The sequence below is a fragment of the Lycorma delicatula genome, chromosome 5 (genome assembly GCF_047948215.1).
Source record: "Lycorma delicatula isolate Av1 chromosome 5, ASM4794821v1, whole genome shotgun sequence".
In the NCBI taxonomy this organism is placed as follows: domain Eukaryota; kingdom Metazoa; phylum Arthropoda; class Insecta; order Hemiptera; family Fulgoridae; genus Lycorma; species Lycorma delicatula.
Genome location: NC_134459.1, coordinates 19,481,027 through 19,505,402, shown reverse-complemented (window position 1 = coordinate 19,505,402; position 24,376 = coordinate 19,481,027). Strand labels below are relative to the sequence as shown.

The window sequence follows — 24,376 nt, the reverse complement described above, 5'->3', positions numbered from 1 at the left end:
TATGGCAATTAACATTTTAATTTGATGCAGCCATTTCAGTCTTGCTACCGTATAGTATTTACCAACATTTCCATCCAAACCACAGTTGTTTTTAATATAATTAATAAATTTTCACCATACTTCACTTGCTGTTAACCTGTAAAATGGTATCATCTACAACTATTGTAATTGTTTTGAAACTCTGATACCTTGTAACTTTAACAGTGACTTGCAACTGAAAAATTCAAATTTGTAACTTTTACATCCTAGGCGGATGCTCTAGATGTATCCCCAACATTCTATTTTATTAATGTTTCTTCATTTTATTTATTGTTAGATTGAATTAATTTAAAAAAATCATGTGGGATATAGGTGAAGTATTTCACTGACAGTTATCAATCAATGTTCATGGAAGTAGTGTTTACACCGTTGCCGATACAAGATTAGTTTTAACATTGGTTAAATCTTTCACAATCAATTCCTTTTTATAATTCTTTTTAATTTCCTTTTACTAAGTTCAATTTCATAATAGAGCTCAATTTATAAAAACCAGTTCAAAGAAAAAAATTCTTCTGGAAGAAAACTAACTTTTTATTATTTTATTTTGCTCCCTTTTCTCCTGCTCGAACACCATCAAGTAGGTAACTCTTCCATCATCATTATCATCATGACCCTGAAGTATATAACGCTACCTGAATGTGAAAAACAATATTTCTAACAATAATTACCACAGATAAAGAAATGTCAATATTCCATCTTACATCATTGTAACAAACCACGCGTCTAACTTGTCCTGTTCAAATTTTTTTGACTTTAAATTGAGTGTAACTCAAGAACGACAACCAATCTTTCAAATTTTCACATGCATAACTTCAGTTACACTACTACAGAATACTAAATTTCAATGAAATGATTCAGTATTTTTGGAAATTTTTGAGCCATAAAATTTTATACATAGGCCTATAAATATAAGGATACCACAATTTAAGTGAATGGTATTTTTATACACCTCAAAATGTAAATAAAATTTATTTTCATCCCCCTAATCCCACAATTTGAATGAATGTAATACTTTCTTCGAAAGTAAAAAAATGGTCTACTGTTCATAGAGCTACTGAATGTATCTTATATATAATTACTTATTTTTAATAAAAAATAACATCTTGGAAAAGGGGTGATTATTTTGCATTTTAAGTAAATTTATATAATTACCCCCTCCAAAAAAACAAACTATTATTTATACTTTTTACAATAAATAAATTTCATTGAATTATGAAGTTATCAAACTATAATTATATAGTTTATGATAATTTTGTCAAAAAAAAAAAATTATATATATATATACACAAGAAACATTTCTGTTCAAGGAATAACTTTTGTAACAAAAGGTATGACATAAGAACATTCTGTTACAGTTACACACAGTTACATTCTGTAAAGATTAGCTGGATTTTGTTAATTAAGAACCAAGAAGGGATACCTTGGTATATGTGTAGTATAGAACTGAATCTTTCACCAAATTTTAATTTCAATCAAAAAGTGAAATAAAAAAAATACTCAATTTACATGGTTTAATAATATACACCAAATTGTCAAGTAAAATATTAGAAAGTAAATAATTACAACTCCATTACAAATACTGAAACTTAAAGACTAGGGGGTAGATATCAAAAAACTAGGGGGGGGGGGTACAATCTCATAAAAAAATAAAAACGCTTGTAATGGAACATTTCACTGATTAAACTAAATTATACATAAAAACTTAATTAACACAAGACTTATTGCTTCTAAAATAAAAATGTCTGCACTTAAATACTTCATACATAATTTCATCACATCAAAACTTTTTATACACAAATTGTATTTATTTTCTTTCTTATATCATTCCTTTGCATCACCAATCCCATCAGCATTAATTGCAAACATTGCTTCTGTTTCAGGTAAGCAGGGAGAGTCATATATTTTACATATTCTAGTTTCACCTCTTCCTTTTCTCAAGTAAAGCCTAAAAACATAAAAGGAACTTCTGTTAATCAAATACAGTAAGATGTTGAAGTATACAAATTTAACTTATACATTCATGTTAAAGTAATTTTTTATAATAAATGCTGTATTTTTACTGTTATTAAATTAAATACTTGAGCACCTACCAGCCTAATGTTAACATCGTTGTAGCAAATCAGTTATTTAAAAGCTGATTCTTGAAGTTAAATGTGTTGAGGTTCAAATCCTGAGGTAGGTTGATTTTATAAAATTTCAATATTAGACCCTGGAAATCTGTGTACTTTGGTACTCAGGGTTCAATTAACTACAAATCTCAGAAATGATCGGCTTAAATCTGTACTACATTAAATCTCTCATTTACATGTCATACACATCATCCTCATTTCATTATGTCATGGGATTGCTTATTGTTCACAAGTTGAACAGATTGCAAAATACACATTAGAAATAGAGGGGAAAAAAACAAATACTTGTTTATTCAGTATAATTGCAGGACATCTTCCATTACATGTTTTATGTAATTTAATTGTTTTTTTTCCTACACAGTTTTTAAACTCTACACTTTCTTATAAAACTAAATTAAATTAATTAAGTCTAAAATAATACACTAAATATGTTGTAAATTAATAAAGAAAACTTATTTACATAAAACTTGTACTACAAAATTGTATATCAAAATAATCATTAGTAGAATATGCAATTCATGTGAAATAGTTTATCATCGGTAATTTTTCTATTTCAAAATCCTCCGATTTTTGAGAACATTATTTCTAGTCCATGACAGTTCTTAATCTAGCATGGACATAATATACTGAGATAGGCAATAACACAAAATTTATATAAATCTATTCAGATAATAATAAATTATAGATATATTATAGTGGATGGTTGCATTAGACAGATAAAAATAGGAAACCACTTGAGCACTTGGTTGAAAAATTAAAGGGAAAGCATTGAAAAACCTTAATCAAAATAACATTAATATACAAATTATAAATAAAAAAGAGAAGCGGTAGTAGTCTATTTAAATACACAAAAATAAATATTAATGAGTTAATAATTAAGCTTCATAATTATTATCATCAATAATAATAAAATGAAAATATTCATTAATTCTTGTTTTTTTAATATTAAACACCAACACTTTTGTGGTGTGCACCGCTTCAATAGATATAAAAATTAAAATAAATTTTAATTAAAAATTTAAAGAGAAAAATGTTCTTTCTTTTAACATTATTATCAATCTTTATTGATAATAATACATACTGTTATTGGATAAATTTTAAATTATATGAATTTACTATTTTCTAAGTCTATTCATCATATTCAAATGTTACTTGCTCATTTATAATATTAATATTATTGTTTTTTACTATATGTATTCTTTTAAGAGTTAATTTATTTCTATTACATCTATGTATTATAAATTTGAAATGTATTATAGTTGCATTTTATGTGATCTGTATGATTTAATTTTTGTTATATTTAAGAACACTTGCAAGCAAAAAGGGAATGTTCTCATTTTATTATTATTAATAATAACAAAAATAAATATTTTATAAAACAATGAGTAATCAAATGAAAATATTCACTTTAAAAATAATGAATAAAACTAGTAAATAATAAAATTAATTTTAAAGGCATGAAGTCCTAAATATTTAAGTACATATACTAAAAGTATGAATATAGAAAATCTTTTAATTTTAAATAAACTGATTGGAAGCTCTTGTAGATATTACATGATTAAAAGTAGACACTAAAGCACAATGCAGTCCTTTCTCATAAGCTGAATTATTATGCTGTGTAATATGATAATTATTATTGTCTGATGCAATAGAATATTATTTATTTATTTTTTTAAAGAAACGTGAATATATTTAATTTTAGCAATTTATATAATTGTGAATGTAAATGCGTGGGAATCTTAGTTTTTATTTACAAAAAATCGGCTAACATAATTCATATTTACTGGCACTACACAAGGGATTGTAACCCATTTTTATATTCTGGAAACGTTTGTGCCAGCCAGTGAACAGAGTTTGTTCCAATAAGTAGCAAGTTTCAGAAATATAATGCTGTTTGACTGATCACACTATTATTAGTTTTTGAGCTTTTAACAAAGTGAAATCACAATACAGACTGTATGAGCAGATCTCACAGGCCTAAAATCATTTTAAAGGTGCAGAATATTAACTAATGAAGATTTCAAACCTGGAAAACTTCCCATGTTAACTAACAACGATAAAATGAAGATCATTGCTTACCTATCCGAAAGATTGCTAAAAAGTGGACATCAATGTAGGATCATGCCACAAAAAAAAACATTAATAAAAAATGTTTTTTATTAAACAAGTACTGGTATGTTTGATTTCAGTACTTTCTTACATTCCACGAAGAAATTAATGTTGGTTTTTTTTTTAGTAAAACTATACTTTTTATTACCTTGTAGTAGAAGCGTGAGCCATTATATTACCGCCAACAGGTTTCTTTGGATCAGCTGTGAACATTGCAGCACCATCCACTTGTGCCACAACTTGATTTGTTATAACAACAGCCACACCAAACTGTAAAAAGATCTTAGTCTATAGAAATGATACAAAATTAAATATTTTCTTTGTAGAAATACATATTTTCCTAAAAACATTTACTGAAGTTAGGGTTTCACATTTCTATTGATATCATTCTTTTATTTATTATATAAGTAAGAGATGTTAAACCGATTAATGTAATCACACAAATTAATTTCTCAAAACACGAAATAAGCCAATTTTAAAGAACATAATACAACTTTTAAGTTATATGGGGAACATGTTGTGCAGTAAAGTTGTCATGACTTAAAAATTTGCCAAAACTTGGAAAGCCTAATCTAATAAACAGTGTTTTTGTTAGAAAAACTTTTTTAAGTGACTAAAACAATCATATTATGATGAAACAAATTTATTGTAATATGTGATATAATTTGTTTCTACATTGTTAAAGGTACTCAGTATACATAATTTATGTGCTAATCTATTATTAATAGATATATAAGGCAATTGATGCTTGGCCAAAGTGTTATAAGATTTATTAATTTTTTTATAAAATCTATTTTTAATTTGTCTTTAATCCATTTTACTAATAGATTTCATGATATAAACTAAAGTTAAACACAAATATACTTAGAATACGATGTTTTACTCAACCTCAGATCAGGTGGGATTATCTGCTGAATTTAAGCGTTTCACTAAGCGGAGGAAAAGAAATCAACTCGGATTATCTTAGTAGCTGTGAGCAAACAGAGAAATGTCCAGTGCAGATTCCTAGGAAATGTGGCATTAAGGAAGGAGGGTCCTGATATCCTCATTAAGGGGTGGTGTATCCAAATCCATCCTGAATGGGGCCACCACCTGCAGAAGATGCCAGGCCTGTAATGAACATTTCCGCTACAAGGTAAGCCACTCCTTAGACAGATTACTTTAGAGTGAATCCAGCCCTAAACTCCATCTAAGGCTAAATATGACTACGAGACTCATAGTGAACAAGTACTGTGAGGGAAAATTGATAAGAACTTTGAGGAGAGTTCAAGAGTAAATGAAACTGTCCAGGGGTAAACAGAAAAAGCCCTGAATGTCAAAAGGAGAAATTCGTATATTTACTACATGTCAGCTGCCAAAGGCATCACTCAAAGTCTGGTCTAGGCCACAGTCCAGGATGGATCCACTAGTGCATTTGTCATAGTTTGGTGGTAAAGAACTACACTGCTTTTCCTTTAGTACGTCACATCCTAGATTAAATTCCTATTAAAATAATTATTAGAAAGTCATACTTCAAGGTAAGGTGAGGTAATTATCTGTGATCTCAATAATTAATTTTCTTAAACTATTTTTTTTCTTCAGTTGATCATATATTTATTACACAGCACTTGTGCAATTTAATATGTTAATAGAGAAATATATGTGAAAGATCAAAAGTTTACCTCATCAGCAAGTCTGAGAAGCATTCTTAAAAATCTGGCAAGATGCATTTGACGAGCAGACAATTCACCACGACCAGAATAATCAGTTCTATATAATGCCATTGCACTATCCACAATCAGTAGAGCATACCTATAAAAAAATTATATTATTAGATACACTGACCGACTAGAACATTATCTTTTAAAACTTCTTCAAAAACTTTCAAGATTATAGATAGTTATTGGATCATTATTTTGTGTCTATAAACATGAATAGATTAACATTAAGCAAATTAAAAATTCTAATTTGCCGATTCATTCATATATATATAAATAATAATATAGCATCACCATCATGGCTCTTTCTGTGCTATAAAGTCCCCCCTATGTTATCATTAAACTCATGCAATTTATAAAAACGATCAGTTTAATATAATTTCTTCAGAGTAACAGTTTAGTCAATACAGGACCTACTAATTTGTTTTTAGATTTGATGAGCAAAGCCCATCATGGGTTCATTCCTAAAATATAATCAGAATTACAAACAAAAATTACAATCAAAATGTTACTAAATCTCAACACTGATTGGTAGTGCATAAAATGGCAAAAAAGTAAAAAAATAATTTTGTTACATTTAAAATATATATAAAAAAAAAAAAAAAACAAAACAGAAAATCTTTTAAAAATATTTATCTAAAGAATATTTGCAGGTCCAAATCGAGTGAATATCTCTTTTAGTATAATAGAGAAAATTGTTTTAAATTTTGTTTACCTTTCCTTATTCTTTACAAGGTAAAATTTAAAAATCTAGAAATTGGTTTTTAGATATTCACATGAAGATTAACACACCAAATCAAGGTGAATTTTTTAAATTAAAAAAAAAAACAAAAAAAACAGTAAATTTCATTGTTATTCCATTTTAACCCTTTAAAATTGCAATTTCAAAAAACATTTCTTAGTGTGCACTTACATCGTAAGAAGGTATATATAAATTTTCATCAATTTTTCTTCAGTAGTTTTGCTGGGCACTGATTATGAATCAGTCATGACATGTAAAATAAATAACATTGTTCACTGTAAGAGAAAACAGTCTTAAGCTTGCATTACTATTTTTAATATATTATCAGTTCATTTAAAAGATCTCATCCCAATTTATTGTTAATTAAAAATTTAATTAAAAGATTTCTTTTGCTAAACTAATGAGTTTTCATTAAATTCAAAGTTTTTATTATTTAGAGTTATTTATTTATTTAATATTATCCTGTGTTTCCACCCATTGTTTTAGAAGCATTTCATGTTTATTATGCTTATACAGTACGGAGATAATCAGTTTTTTATAATTAATTGTTTATTTTGTAATACTGTTTTGATAAAGTTATATCATGTTCCTTAATCTATTCATTCCTGATGTGATATCTATGACACATCATATTATACTGATCAGAATAAAACATTTAATTTGATTAAAAACCTAATTATAAAAATATATAATATATAATTGATTTATATAATATAAATATATATATATATAAAACATAAATCAGTTACACAAATACCTTGATTCAGCCATCATAGCAGAAGCTTGGATCAAAAGCTGGGTTTGATGATCTGTATTATAAGCTCTAGCATATGCCACATTATCTAAAACATCACTGCCAATCAGTTTATAACGTTCAGCAACAGCCAACAATCGTTCAGGGCGGAATGTCCCTTCTGTATCTACATAAAGGCACTTTCCTTCACCACCATTTTGATCTATAGGTAACTAAAAAAATTAAAACTTATTAAAATTCACTATATTGGACACATATCTGCACATGAATAGTACAATACAAATAAATACTTTACTGTTGCATTCCTGAAGAAATATTCTACTGAATGTAATGTACATGAGTAACCAAAAAGGTTGCATGTGACATGACAAACAATAGAAGTTGCTCCTTCAATTGGCATAGCCATTCTGAAGGTAACAAATACTTTTTGCCACATTGTTAATAAAACTTAGGTGAGAAATAGTCCCTACTTTAAAATGGCCATTAAAATCCAATGAAAGCTGACCACCTGCTACTGTAAGCCAAACATGTTTATATATAATGGTGTCAGGCCAAGTGAAATGAAAATATATATATAGCTATTGAAGTAGAAGTTGTCTATCCACTTATGGTCTCCCATATTAGTCAGCACCAAAACTCAGTACAGTATGGTCAATTAAAAACTAGTCGCATGCTAGCTGTACGAGGTTTAATGCATCTTTATACCAGTTTCATTACTGCTGTTATGCTTATTTTATTGTTATGTTATATGTTATGTTATTTTTACATTCTAATTAGTATAAATAGTAAAATATGCATATTTTATCTTACTGTAACAATTTTCACAATGATGTTTCTTCCATCAATTCAAATCCAGATAGGTTATCGTTATCATCTTCTTTTTCTTTGACGTTTTCTGTATCACTGGAGTTGTTAGATTCATTGTCCACATTAATTACAAATGATTCTATTGTGTTTTCTAAAATTCCCTGATTGTTTCAATATTCTTCTTCAACCTTCTTAAATCTGAGAAAAATTATATCAACATCACCTTGGTGATGGGTGATCTGCTTAGGAGTGCAAGTAGTTGGACTGTCTGGCCCAAGGCCAGTGTGAGCGATCATAGGCTTATAACCTATGAGATCGCTTACGGTGGCAGTCCAAGAGCTCCAGATTTGGGTCACCATAACCTAAGGAGCCTGGATCAGCACAGGCTGCGGCACAAGTGTGCAGCTGCCTTACAGGGGTTGGAATGGCGCATGGAGCACAAGGAGGAGGTGGAATTGATGGCTGAACAATTTGGCTGGGCCATCAAGACTGGCTGCAATAGGGTCCTACAGCAGCCTCAGCCAACAGACGGACCCTTATGTAGTGGCCAGTCCGCTAATTGGAGAGTGCCTGGAGCCATCATGACCACTGCTTCCAGGGAGCCATCTGTTAAACACAGGTGGAAACCTGGGAAAAAGTGGTGGTCCTCTGACCTTAGCGTGCTGCGTGTGAGAGTTAGATCCGCTACAAGAAGATACCAGTGTCACCCCCTAATGGGGATTATTGTTGATGCCGTGCACACTGAGGGTCTGCAGATCTACTGACGCACCCGTAATGAATACGTTAATGCCATCAAGGAAGTCAAACTCAAGTTTTGGCAAAACTCCATGCGCAAGTTGCAGCACAGCCCCTGGCAGCTCATGAAGTCCGGCCAAAGCCATTGCACATGCTGTCCAGTGTTCTATGCGGGTTTGATGGTCGTGACCACACTTTAACATCTGTGGTGACTTACCAGCCATTCCTGGATACTCTCTGGAGGATGAAGCAGATGTCAGGGTTAGAGCAGGTGAAACACCATTCCCTGACATACGGGCTATAGATCTTGTAGATATAGACTGAGTGATTTCTCAAATGGAACTGAGAAAAACACCGGGGATTGACCAACTTTACCCGGATATTTTCTGCTGCCTTTCATAAGAGAGCTGCTTTGCAGACTGTTCTCAGAGTGCCTAAGCTGGAGTTGCTTTCTGACTTGTTGGAGGGTGGCTTTGGTGAGGATGCTCTTAAAATCAGGAAAGGATGCGAATGAGGTCAGCAGTTATCAACCCACCAGTCTCTTGCCAGTAATTGGCAAGTTCCTTGAAAGGCTGATTGTAGAACAGCTCTGGGAAAGCATCGATATGAACTCACTTCTAAATCTAGATCAGTATATCTTCATGAAAGGGGTTGGCACCACGGGCTGGATCTTAAATGCTCTTGCCGAGGTGGAAAGCGCCAACCGTTATTTTTTATGATCGGAACTTTAAATTAAAACTATTTTGTTTGTCATGCTTTCCTTTCTCAATGGAAAGTGAAACATAAAAGTACTTGCAGATGTTTGAGAGTTACAACTGTTTTCATTTGAATCTGTGTAATATCTGATTTTTATCAATAAAAATTATTTCGATAAACATTTTTATTTTTATTAATAAAAAAATGTGAAAAAGTAGTTTTCGTCATAACTTTTTTAAAAATAATCTTATCGACATAGAACTACGTGATTAATTATCTAGCACATCTTTATAAATATAGCTTATTTTTTTCACATTTGTTTAATGAGAGATGGATTAAATATTACAAGTTAAGTTATAGTAGCAGGTGATTTGTAAACAGTGGCTATTGTACCAGTCACATAGGCGAGGAGCGATGTGCAGGGAATAGATGTCATAATATGAGACAGACCATGAACGGTTAGACAACCTCAAATACCATTATTTTTTCACTTTGGAGATTGGATATATAGATAACATCATTACTACCAGAATAAAACAATATAGATTTTTACTTCTTATGTTTTACTAACAGGCACAAAATGTCAGGTTCAAAAAAATCAGGATCAAAATTCATTGTTGATTTATTGCTACAGATAATACTGTTTTTTCTGTAATAGATCTCTTAGGCATTTATTTCCAACTTTCCACTCCTAAATATTATTCATTTCATCTAACTTTTATTATCAATTCTTAATGTAATGGATTATTTGATGTTAAATGTTTTATAGAGGCAGTTTTCTTTTCTTAGAGCAACACAACAAACATAATAAATACAACTTGTAATTTTCCTCTAGGTAAATGTTTAATCACTGATTTAGTGATCTTGTAGTTAATGATGGATGTGTTTTATACATAAAAATTAATTTTTTTAGTGATTAAATTGCACACACTATAATGTTGTACTGCAATTAAAAAAAACAACAAACCATTAAAAAGATTAATAACTGATAAATGCTATAAAATCAACCACTAACCTGACATGTTACAGCTAATGTATGACATATTTGTGTTTTTCCAGTACGAAATTCCCCAAATATTTCTGTAATAGAACCAGTTTCAATGCCACCACCTAATAATCTATCCAATTCTTTTGATCCAGTTGTCAACATTATTATTTCTGATCGTTTTTGGTGAAATTCAGTGGCTGTTGTAAATCCCATAGGAACTAATTTTGCTGCTTCGCTCTGTAAAATAGCACTTGTATATAAATCTCATCATCAAACATAATAAACATGTTACTAAACTTTCAGGAAAAAGGGCATGAATGTGAACAACTTATATTTATGTAAATAAACTTACATCTGATATTAGACTGATTAGTCTCATTTTGTTCATTCACATTTTAGAGAACTATCTTGGTAATCTGTTAATAATTACAAAAAGAAATCTAAATTAGTAATTATTTGAACAGTAGTAGTCCTTTTATGCTGAATTACAAAAACTGTATTGAATCTACAACAAAACTGAATTGAAAAAGGATAATCTAATAAAATACAAATTAGAACTTTTGCTTAAAATAATTGTAAAAAAAAATTCTTCTTGCATCAGTAATATTGTTAGTACTGTTTCTATGGACAATGGACATTGCTAACACAACTTCTGCTCGATATTACTTGACAGTCGAAGAGGTAGATACATCCACCATATTCTCATGGTATTTTTTTGTATTGAAAAAAAAAAAAATTAATGGTACCTGAGAGGAAAACAATAAAAAAACCAAATAAGGTAATACCATACTGAGAAAGGCACGGTTCTTAGAGGTGGAAAATGGTTTCAGACTAATGTATCTAGTACCCATCTGTCAAGACAGTTTGAGAATTATAGGTGACATCAGTAATAGGTCGTATCAAGAGTGAGAAAGAGGCCACATACTCTGTCTGCAACAGGGGCTTGGTGACACAAAGTTATCATCATCAATGCCTCTCCTTTTCACTTATCAAAAAAAAAAAAAAAATTGAAAAGTTTTATGAAAAACTGTTAAACACATCTTTCTACCTGACTTTACTAAGACTTGAATGCTAGAACTCTCGACTTCCAAATCAGCTGATTTGGGAAGATGCACATTCACCACTAGACCAACCCGGTGGGTTACATCTTTCTAATTAATAGCAAGGAACCTTACTGAAAAATTTTGTACAAATTGGATGATATATTTTTAACTGCTTCACAAACAGATGAAATTTCAAAAGGACCTTATTTTGCTTTGTAAGTGGAGTAAATTGTTTAAACCTGATTAAAAACTTTCATCAGTTAAATTTTAACATTTCTATTAGCATCGAAAAGAAATTAAAATAAACCAAACAAGCCCCAATAGTATCTACTAAAATTAACCATGGATTTTAACTAAACTAATAGATAACAATTCTTGAAAATTAAAAAAAATTATTTATATAAACCTGTTGCTCATTTACAGAAAACTGAATTAAAAAAAATCAATAGCCATAAATTAGAAGTACACTTCTCTGTACTCTCTTTAACAATGCAATTACCAGGATTCCTACCAGTTTGATCTAGTGGTGAACTCGTCATTATAAATCAGCTTAATTCGAAGTCGAGAATTTTAAGGTTCAAATCCTAGTAAAGGTAGTTACTTTTACACGGATTTGAATAATACAGAGTGTCCCATATAAAACGCAACCCAACCTTATATTGGTAGGTATTGAAATAATAAAAAGGCATGTGTAAATGTAATTTTTATTATTACCATCCATTACCTTACATTTAGAGTAAATGTTGGAAGTGGCCGCCATCTTCTTGAATACAAGCTGCAATTCTTTTTACAGCGTTTCTTGCAACTTTTTTCAAAGTTTGTGGCTGGATATTTAATACAGCTTGTTCAATATTGACTTTTAACTGTTCAAGTGTTCGTGGTTTGTTGCTGTAGGCTTTTTCTTTGAGGTAACCCCATACAAAAAAATCCACTGCAGTCAAATCTGGAGATCTTGGTGGCCACAAGCCTCGACCGATAACACGATTACCACAGAATTCCTCAATGAAATCAGAAGTTGAACCTGCGTAGTGTGATGTCGCACCATCATGATGTAGCCAGGAGTGTCTGTCTTCCTCTTCTAAGAGTGCAATGAACTGAAATAAAATATCCTGATATTGTTCTGCATTTATGGTGTACTCGAAAAAAATAGGACCGATTATTTTCTTCCACGATATCGCACACCATACGCCTAACTTCTGCAGGTATAATTGTTTTTCGTGATAAACGTGGGGATTTTCAGCACTGCAAATTCTACTGTTTTGGCTGTTTACGTAGCCATCCAAATGAAACCGTGCTTCATCTGTGAAAAACAACGAATCCATAACATTAATTCCCTCATGCAGAAATCGACGGAACCGTTGACAATATTGTAGCCGTTTTTCTTTGACGGGCTCAAGAAGTTGATGAACCGTTTGAATGCGATAAGGTTGTAATTGTAATTGTTTGGTCGCTCGATGAACAGTTGATTTAGACAAATTAATTTCAGCAGACAAATGTCTGATCGATTTATTTGGCGAGGCGAGTAATCGGTCTTTGATTTCAGTGACTATCTGTATTCAACACTGACGCAGATCTTTTGTGTTCCTTGTTAAGAACAGAACCGGTCTCTCTAAATTTTGCAACTAACCTTAATACTGATGTTTTGTTAGGAGCTGGTTTATCTGGGTACTTATGGCGAAACAAATCTTGCACTGCAACCACTGATTTCGTACTGAAGTACGACTCAACAATGAAAACACGTTCATCTAGCGAAAACACCATCTTGTCTCTAGCAATACACTGAATGTTATAATTGCATTGTTGTTACTATCGGTAGTGTTCTACTGCGTCGCCGCGATGTTCAGATGTTGGACAAGTCCATTTCAGTAAAGAGTTGGGGAGTAAGCTTGACTTTTGAAATTTCATGGATGAGTGATTGATGGGTTGCGTTTTATATGGGACACCCTGTAGATTGTGGCTATCGTTAAACTTGTGGTGGTTGGGTTTCAATTAACCAGTAATGTCAGGAATGAATGGAATGTTAAAAAGGAAATAGTTAAATCAGCAGAAGCGAACTTAGGCGGAACAAAGAGAACTGTACAAAACCTTGGATATCAGAGGATATGTTGTACCTGATTGATGAACATAGAAAGTATAAGAATGTTAGTAATGAAGAAGTTAAAAGGAACTATTGACAATTAAGAAATTCTATAAACAAGAAGTGCAAATGAACGAAAGAAGAATGGATTATAGAAAAGTGTTCAGAAGTGGAGAGAGAAATGATCATTGGTAAAAGTAGACAACGCACTCAGGAAAGTTAGGAGAATTTTGTGGTACAAAAATAAAAATCTAATAATGTGTTAAATAAATATGGTACACCCATTTATAATACAAAAGAAAAGGTTGATATGTAGGTGGGTGTAATATATTGAAGAATTATACGGAGGAAACAAATTATAAACTGGAAGTCGAAGAGGATGAAAAGGGACACACAATACTGAGATCTGAATTTGATAGAACATTAAAAGATTTGAATGGGAGAAAGGCTCCTGCGATATACGGGATACCTGCAGAATTTCTGCACAGTGCAGGTGAGGAAGAGACAGATTGTAGATTATACAATTTAGTATGTAATATTTATGAAAAAGGAGAAGTTCCGTCATACTTCAAAAGGAGTATTATTGTCAAAATACCAAAGAGAGAAGGAGTAGATAAATGTGAAGAATGCAGAACAATTAGCTTAACTACTCATCAAAAATCTTAACTAGAATTCTGCACAGAAGAATCGAGAGGAGAGTGGAAGAAGTGTTAGGAGAAGACCAACTTGGTTTTAGGAAAGTTATAGGGATAAGGGAAGCAATTTTAACATTCAGATAAATAGTAGAAGATTAAAAAAAAGCAAAACAAACCAACATAGATAGCATTTATAGACTTAGAAAAGGCATTTGATAATGTAGACTGTTATACAATGTTCAACATTTAAAAAAAATTAGGATTCAAGTACAGAGATAGAAGAACAATTGCTAACATTTACATGAACCAAACAGCAACAGTAATAATTGAAGAACATAAGAAAGAAGCCATAATAAAAAAGTGAGTCCAACAAGGGCGGTCCCTATTCGTGTTACTTTTTAATTTTTACATAGAACTAGCATGGCAGTTAATGATGTTAACTGCTATGCTAGTAGCAGTTAACTACTACATCGTTTATGACAGTTTATTACTGTCATAAACGATTTGTTTATGACAGTAATTATAGCTGAGAGTAGAAAGATTTAGAAGAAACAATGAACGGCTTGAATAAAGTTCTACACAAGAACTACTGCATGAAAATAAACAAGAACTAAACAAATTCTTAAATCAGCAGAAAAGCTGATAATAAACCAAGCAATAATAAATGTAGATGGATCACTGCATATAAGAATAATACAAAGAGAAAAGATTATGGATGTAGAAGAATTCTGTTATTTGGGAAGTAGAGTTACTAAAGATGGATGAAGCAGGGGCGATATAAAATGCAGAATAGCACAGGCGAAACCAGCTTTCAATCAGAAATATAAATTAGTTACATCAAAAATTAATTTAAACGTCAGGAAAACATTTTTGAAAGTATATGTTTGGAGCATAGCTTTATATGGAAGTGAAACTTGGACGATCAGAGTACCTGTGAAGAAAATATTAGATGCTTTTGAAAGTTAGATGCTTTTGAAATGTGGTACAGTAGGAGAATGTTAAAAATCAGATGGGTGGATAAAGTGACAAATGAAGAGTTGTTGCAGCAAATTGATGAAGAAAGAACAGAGACAGAAGAACAATTGCTAACATTTACATGAACCAAACAGCAACAGTAATAATTGAAGAACATAAGAAAAAAAAAAATTAAAAGAAGAGACAGACTTTTAGGCCACATATTATGGCATACTGAAATAGTCGCTTTAATATTGGAGGGAAAGGTAGAAGGGAAAAATTGTGCAGGCAAGCAACGTTTTGTATATGCATAAAAAAAAGATAATTAACAAAACAGCATTTATTTGTTCAACAACAAACAAAAACACATTGCACTAATTTACCACGTGCAGTTCAAATGTTATTTTTTTAACTATATACTAAAAAACCTCTTCATAGAGAAAACTGTTCAGCAATAAAACGAGCTGAGGCATAATGCAAAATGACATTGATAGCAACAGTTAAAAAAAGATTGTTAAAAATTTTCAATTTTAAATTTGGTTGGGTTGACACTAAGACTAAATAATTTTATACGATTTCCATTGCGATTCGTAGCCATTAAAATCATACTGATTATTGCTACCATAGCTTCTAAAAAAAAAAAAAAATAATGATGATAATGATCCCATTAAATAGAAATAAAGAAGTTTAAAAAATAACATGTTTTACCAAGATCTTGTCAGCTTTCGCTTCACTAATGCCTTTAATTGTAATAAGATGTTTCTTTGGTGCAAATGCTACAGCTTCAATTGTGTGGTAACCAGCTTCTTCAAGTTTCTTAACATCTCCAGCAGTTATTCCCTGGCCCTATAAAATAAATACATTTATAAAAAATACCAACTGAACAGATATTTTCATCCAAAGTACAAAGTTGGGGTTAGTTAGCAGTAGTCTACTAACCTTATAAATGATAGTCCCATTTATTGAAATCTGCAGTAATTTTGAGTGTTACTAAATTTATGCAATATGTGAAATTTGTTTAAAGATTCAAGACATATTTTAGAAATTAAGTGATATAAAAAACTCTGCTTAACAATAGTGTTAGTAAAACATTCAGTTGAGACTAAACATAAAAAAGAATAAGCCAATTGCTTTAAAACTTCTACACTATAACCAAGTTAAAAAATGTGATCTTAAGATTTCAAAAGCGCCAGTTGACTTAACAATCATATATGGTTGTACAGACAATCATATATGGTTGAGTGTATCTATTTACGTATTATATATTAAGCATTGTTATACTCTTTTATTATTACTAATAAAAGTTAGTGATGAGTTCACAAATATGAGAAACTTCACTCAAAATCACAAATATTTAAGGTAGAAATATTAGCATTATTAAATACTTTAATGAAAAGAAAATAACGGTTAGCTTATTTCATTTACGTAAATTGCAAGGTGACAGTTCACATCTTTCCTGTGTATGAAGTTAAGCTGGTTTTGTCTTATTGGTGTTGATCATAGAAAAACACATATACAGGTATATTGGTGCTAATCAGAGATGATTTAACATTAGATGCAATGTTAAATTTGGTTATGTATCTATCTAATGTATCTATCATACTGCAATGTATCTATCAAATAATCAACATCGTTGCTTCTAGGATTAAAGATCTGACAAGTATCTGTGTACATCTAAAGCTCAATAAACTGTGATCTACTATAATATTCAATTTTACTTAAGTCAAACAATCTTAACCAAGAAATTTAATTAGATATTACCAACTGAATAATCTGACATCCCTTTGATCTTCAGTTATCACTGGCAGAAGGAATCACTTTTAAAAATTCTGAAAATGTTTCTTCAATAGGTTTGTTTGAATTTTTAAAAATATTTCTTAGTCTTTAATTAAAAAAAAAATGTATATCTTAAAATGATCTTGAGCAAGTGTATTACATTTTTCACGGTAATAAAAAATGTTACAGAAATTCTTTTGAATAGTGTGCAATCAAAGCAGGTAAATATATATCATCATATATTTTTATTACAGGTAACAAGACCAAATTTAATTTATTATATGACTTGGATATCAAATTAAATTCATCCAACAGTTTTGTTTAAATTCTGCTATTTTTGGAGGAGAATGTTGATAAAACATTTGGATGTCTGGATATTAGTTTTTAACTTTGTATATTTTTCAAATATATTATGAAAATGGTTCTACATACTATGCTGTTATTACGCATATTTTCTCTACTAAAAAATTAAAATAACACCAATTATTCTAAATTGTTATGTAGCTTTTAATAACATACCTTAATACTGACCAAATATGATTTACTATACTTATTTTTCTTGTTTATCCTCTGGGAATCACCATCAGGTATAGCTTCAGAGGATGATGATATGTGTGAGTAAGTGAACTATAGTCTTGTACAATCTCAGGTCGACCATTTCTGAGATGTGTGGTTAATTGAAACCCAACCACCAAAGAGCACCGGTATCTACGATCTAGTATTCAAATCCATATAAAAGTAACTGCCTTTACTAGGATTTGAACGTTGGAACTCTTGACTTCAAAATCAGCTGATTTGCGAAGATGTGTTCAACCACCACTAGACCAACCAGGTGGGTTGATTTACTACACTTGGAATAAATAAGTTAAATCTATTGTCTTTTTTTTGGCAAAATTAAAGTTTGATTAATAGTTTTAAAAATTATATAAATTGGAAAGAAGTATATGTTCAGAAATTTCAATAAATCAGTTTTCTATTATATAAAATATTGCAATTGTAACAATAAATAGAGTTATAGAGTTTATCCATCAATTGGTAAGTTATATTATTAAGCCCATCTACTATTTACTGTAACTTGTTATTAATTAAGAAAACATATAATAAGTGCAGAGTACTTTGAAAAAGTATGTTTTGAACATTAATTCATTCAACTAATTCTAATATTTTAATTTTGACCTAGATAGAGTACAACTTACCTCTAATTTGCCAATTAGTTGTGGCCCAGTATCTTCCACCTCCTCTTCAATTATTTGAGTTTTAGCAGAGGAGAGAGATGCTGTTACGGACATTGTGATCACCTATAACCATATTACAGAGAATAAATCTCATCTTTTTGAAAATTTTTCCACAGTTCTAAATAATTTTGGTCTATGTAAATATATATACCACTTGTACCTGTACACTAGTAATATTAGTGGCTTCAGAGAAAAAAAAGGTGCGGTAATCGTGAGCCTGAACGTCCTCAACTTTAATCTTTTTCAAATTGAAGTATGTTGAAAAATATGTTATATAATTAATAAAAAAATACAATCAAAAGTCAGAAGAATAAAATTACCTCATTATTCTTTCTCAGAATCTGTAATGGCAGTAGCGTTATTAGCTGTTTTGGGCAACTCCATCATACAATCAGGATACAGTGAAGCAAGACTGGACCATAAATGATGTACTCGGGTCTTGTAGTCCCTGTATTTTCTTTTGAAAAAGAACTCTGCGAGATGCCTGTGCAAGTGGTGCTTACAATTTCCTAGTGAGGAGTGTTTGAACACACTTCTCGCCACACATGCTTGATTTTCTGTGAATGAGCTCCTGTGTCCAGATGTAAAAATATTGTTAAGTGTAAAAACTGATTTCGGGAAAAAAGATCTGAAACAGTAATTTGGATTTACAGGGTGTAGAAAAAAATGAATATCTGTATTTATCGGTTTTCGGGATCCCTACTGAAATACATAAAATATAAAAATAAAATCAGCTGTACGTATAACTTATTGTATATAATCTTTATTTTTAACATTTATCAGACAAGCTTAGTGAGCAAAGTGAGTGTAGGTTATGCTTGATTAGATTATATTGATTCCATGTACTGATATATCGCCCACTATATCAATGCTAACTAAACATAACCTACGCTTGCTAACTTCATGTGATTAACGTTAAATATACAAATTATATATATTGTAACTATTTAGGTGGCCAGAAGACAGCTTCATTGTATCCTGACTATATGATGGAGTTGCTTAATTACAGATTGCTATTGCTACTGATATTACAGATTCTGAGGAAGTATATTTCAGTAATTTCACTCTTCCGAATCTTGAAACTTGTATTTTTATTAATTATGTAACATATTTTTCAACATATTTCAATTTGAAGAACATTAAGGTTAAGGACATTCACGCTCATAATTACCAAAAATGCAAATTCCAGTATTTAGTAACTTCAAATAAGTTATTGCTAATATTTTGTACTTCATCTTTTACAAAAAAATATCATTTTATTTTATAAAAGCCTTTTTTCTTTGATGCAAAGGCATGTAATGAAATGGATATTAAAACAAACTGTCCAAATTCAAAGTCTCTACAATTTCAAAATTAACCAACTCTGTCTATTACCATAGACAGTTACATTATCGACTACCATAAATATTGAACAAACTTACAAGCAGTGTTCGGCTGCAAGTTTTCTCATTAAATGGTTAATATTCACATTAAAAACAATAACTTTATAAGAGTAGTAATCCCACCCAAATTATATGTTCCTGTTAAATGAAATAAGAAAATCTTGATCAATGGAAAAAAACCAGAACTAATCCTTCAAACCAAATGACAATGTGAGAAACATTATGGAGGTGCAACAAGTGTTTATGGAATAGATCAAATTCATCTCTTTAACAATGCTTAGAAAGTTTACATCTCGATCAATGACTAGAAGCTAACAAACATTCTGGTTTATAAAGAAAAAACTGAAAATTATAAAGATAGAACTTGCAGAAAAAATGATTTTATTGTATTTATTTTTTTATTAATAATGAACTGCGATATAAGTAATGTACATTTTATTAGTATAATGAAGTCAATTTTATCTTCTATGTTTGAATATTACCTTGTAAACGTGCGTGCTAAAGTACCAATTTGTCTCTGTGAGAACTGAAAAGAAACCACTTCACGTTCTATTAAGAGCAAGTAGTAGTTTAAAGAACAAACATGTTAAATATGGTTTGTTTTTTATTCTATTTATTTTTAATGGACAGTTTATATTTCATTTCAATATTATTTGACACAGCTTATTCTGTACAATTACAGAATAAACTAAACAAAACTTACTAGAGAAGCTAATTTACTATGGCACCCAGGTGTAAAGTGCTAATTTTATAATTTAGGAATGCTAATCCTGAATTAATGCAATAAAAATAAGAAATACAATATAAAAACAGATTGTAAGGGACACATGTCAGGGGCAGACTAAGTACTTAGTTTCTAGAATTATTAGAAAAACAAATTAACAAAATCTTTAATAATAAAATTTATTTTTATTTCATTACATAGTTCTTTTCTGTTCATAATGAATATCTTTACAGTAGTTACAGTTAAATAACTTTAAATTGCAATTTTTTTTTATGCAGTAAAAACACTAACAAAATTTAGACACACTTGACTTAAGCCCGCAATTCAAAATTAACTTTTCTATAATTATATACAACATTCCGCAGGGTTACGAATAACCAACTTTTTATTGCAGCTGAACAATACGTTTCTCTATGGCGCAGTGGCAGCATCTGCATCTCAATTGCAACATTCCGAAGATACGCTAAACTACATCGAAGTAAATGTAGCAATCATTAATTATAACTTCTCCAGCTTAAAACCATAGTGTAAGGAGCTCTATAAATTAATGAAATTCGTACAAAAAAATTACTTTATAATCAATTTTTTTAAATTCTGCAATGAAATGAAAATCTTATATTCCCCTTAACCAGTAAACGAAATTCAGTTTATAATGAAATAAAGTACCATGCAAAATTTGTTTAAAAGTAATAAAACCATACCTTCTGTCAGAGCTTGCTGTATAAATATTAGATATTGGTTAAATAATTACAAAAAATCACTACTAACACAATTATTGAAATTTACTACAATGAACATGATTGACAGTATCAGGTTAACCTCTTTCCCGCCTTTACCAATTTATTAATTTTGAACCATAGAGATACAGAATGGCTGCAAGTTGTAGTGCATAGCAAAGCTATTTATGAAAATAATCTTGCAGTTAACAGTAACACAGTTCTATTAATTTATTTACTTATTTGGTCTTTAATAAGTGTTAACAAAAAGGTTACAGTCGATAGAATAATCATAATACGTAATGAAGTTACGTATTTTTAATGATAAATTCTGTTCTGTAAAACATACCTAATAAAAGTATATAAAACTAGATGACTAACTGTTATATTGTAAAAGAACAATTTGGTGAAATATGCTTTCCTCATTATGTTAAGCTAGACAAATGCTCCCTCTGATCCAGCAATTTATTTATTTTTGATGATTGTGAAGGCAGTGAAAAAGTTGAGTGAATGGAAGTTGAGTTAGTAACTAAAAAATTGTGCATTTGTTTGTGAATGACTGATTTTGACATTTCATTGATAATTATCTAGTTATTCCGAATTTAAGTGTTATTGTTACACTTCTGTTAGTAGCGGTTAATAGTTCTGATGGAATTAAGGTTTGTCGGTAGGATTTTATATAAAGTGAGGTTGGAAATTACTTTATTGATTGCAGTTTAAAAATGTTTTTTTTTTGTTTTTGTACTTTTTTAATATAGTATTGCTCGTTTTATACAGTTTTTGCGTTTTAGGAGCAACGCATATAATGTTATTTATTATTGACAGTTTTCCGACTAGGGTAGTATAGTGCATTCACAGTTTGCATGTGAAACGAAAACGATTATATTAAATTATCTTTATTGACATATATCACCAGTATTGTAGTGTATGAAAGAGCGCACACGAAATAAATTTTCATAATTTTATGTTATTAAGTATTTAATGGAGTAAAACAAATATTTTTAAACAAATTTATTTTAAATTGATACCTTTATTTGACAACTTGAGGTGTACAGTTGTGAAATTTGTTATTTTGATAATTACTAGTATATGGTATTGTTTCTCTTTCATATTATTTACTTATATCAGACAGTTTTGAGCCTAGGGGTCTGTTTAAAAAACAAATTAAAAATAATGAACTTTTATTACAAGTAATAACTCATAAAGTCAGTGTTAAGTTTCATAAAAATATAAGCTCTTATAAGTGTAGGATTTTAAATTATCAGTCATATAAGTTTCAAAATTTATTTGGTTCATTAATATACTAGAGTTAACATTTAAACCCAAACATTTTGGAATTTACACTTTGCTTTTACAATTTATGTTTGCTTTTATCCCTGTATTTGCATAGAAAAAGCGAACATCAACAAAAATTAATTGTCATAATTGCAAACTAACCATAATAGCTGTCAGAGTTGGACTAAGAGTCAGCCATTGAAGATGACTGACAGCGCTCTTCATAAGGTGACTCTATCATACACATGACAAATAGAAAGGAACTTGTAAAGTTTCTCCCTGCAGTGATTATATTAACATTTACATATAAATTCAGTCGCGTGCCCTATGAGATCCTATGAAAGGATCTGCTAACCTCTCACCATAGAACCTTAATCCTAAGCTCTCTCCACATAACATATTAGCATTTGAACAGGTCACCATAACTTACAAAACTGATTGCTAATTGTCTAGATTACTGATATGAGGTGGAGATTTTAATTTTGCATGATGTGCAAGATCTTTTTTCTGACATTTAGATTTTGTGTTTTCCTGATCCTACTACTACTATACATACATACATACATACATACATATAAATGTATGAAAAATATTGAAGTTTATAAAGTAATTGCCCAGAATTTTTTTTTTTTTGCATTGGAAGAGGGAAAAACTGCAACTAGACACCCAGCAGCCCATACTGCTGGGTGTGTACTAAAAACCTTTCCCCAGAGCAAACATGACCTGATGCCTGCCGATAGGGCATTACTTGGGATGTGCTGCTCTCCACATGGGTCTCCTGAGGATCAGGTTAAGCGTCCTGCATACTTCATCAATGACAGCAACCTGAGGGCCCCTGCCATCTCTCCCCATGTATTTCAGGTCTGTGTTTTCCTGATCTTGCGGATTCCAAAGACCGCGCCCCTAGCACATATTGACACTTAAACCACACCTGCATGTGCAGCCAATTGTCGTACTCATATTTTCACCTGTCGAAAAGAATAGATCCAGGAGTCCACCACACTTCATCGATAGTGACGACCAGAAGGCCCCACTATCTCCATGTAAGGGCTATCCCTTACATTTCCTGACCAATTCCACTTCTCTGAGGTCTTGTGCTTGAGTACTCCTCTAAGCCACTTGCAGCACAGTCTCCACTTACCTAGATCCTGCATCATGGTTATGAGAATTACTGTGAGAATTACCCTGTGTTTTTTTGTTAAACTTAAAGTAGTGTGGGGACCATCAAGTGATGAAGAAAAGTTAACTACGAGAAGGCATAGAATATTCAATGAAAGCATAACAATATGTGTCCTCCAGGAAACGTATGAGTACAATGACAGATTTAGGCTAAATCTTTATATATTTAGACTATTTTGAGACACTAATTCGAATTGAGCCTCATGAAACCAATAGAAATAAATCGCTTATACCAACAATAATTACAAGTAGTGTTGCACAAACTGTTTAGTGGTGTGCAATTCTATTGTGTTGCTGATGTGCACAATGTTTTCAAAGGTACTATTTGTCAAGTTTTCAAAACATTGTCAGTTCAACTATTTGTACTATTCTTAACCAAATTGTTTACTAGCCTGATAAGGTTGATAATATTTAACAACTTTAACTACCGTTCTTCTAAGATTTGTCCATGTATTTTCACGTAAGTGTAATCTTTTTGTTTATTGATACGTATGGTATAGTCTTGTAACTCTGCCTATGCCGCCTTTTTGGTTTCTTTTGTATTGCCACTGGCCATTCCAGAACTAACTGATCATGCCCTCTAATTTTTTGTCGATTGCCATTGTTATAGTCAAGTATGCCTGCTATATTAGCTCGTCTAACACATTGCAGTGCAGTGATTAAATTTTTAACAGTGGGAAAAGT

The 24,376-nt window shown here is 30.7% G+C and overlaps 2 protein-coding genes across 3 annotated transcripts in view; one reads left to right on the top strand and one right to left on the bottom strand.

The window, feature by feature from the left end:
* Window positions 1-1,535: 1,535 nt before the first annotated feature.
* On the bottom strand, window positions 1,536-21,365 carry spn-A (RAD51 recombinase homolog spn-A). Its single transcript, XM_075367864.1, has 8 exons — window positions 21,224-21,365; window positions 18,378-18,479; window positions 16,114-16,251; window positions 10,724-10,933; window positions 7,474-7,682; window positions 5,939-6,068; window positions 4,426-4,547; window positions 1,536-1,984 (listed from the first exon to the last, which is right to left on the bottom strand). The coding sequence occupies exons 2-8, from the start codon at window positions 18,468-18,470 to the stop codon at window positions 1,861-1,863; spliced, it is 1,026 nt and encodes a 341-aa protein (XP_075223979.1). The 5' UTR covers window positions 18,471-18,479; window positions 21,224-21,365; the 3' UTR covers window positions 1,536-1,860.
* A 366-nt stretch (window positions 21,366-21,731) lies between these two features.
* LOC142324779 (splicing factor 3B subunit 2-like) overlaps window positions 21,732-24,376 on the top strand; it is a 58,910-nt gene continuing 56,265 nt past the window's right edge. The window contains exon 1 of one of the 2 annotated variants that reach the window (XM_075365756.1): window positions 21,732-21,897. The gene's annotated coding sequence lies outside the window, so the exon portion shown is untranslated. Of the gene's footprint in view, window positions 21,928-24,376 lie in introns of both variants that reach the window. The other variant, XM_075365757.1, reaches the window with a different exon arrangement.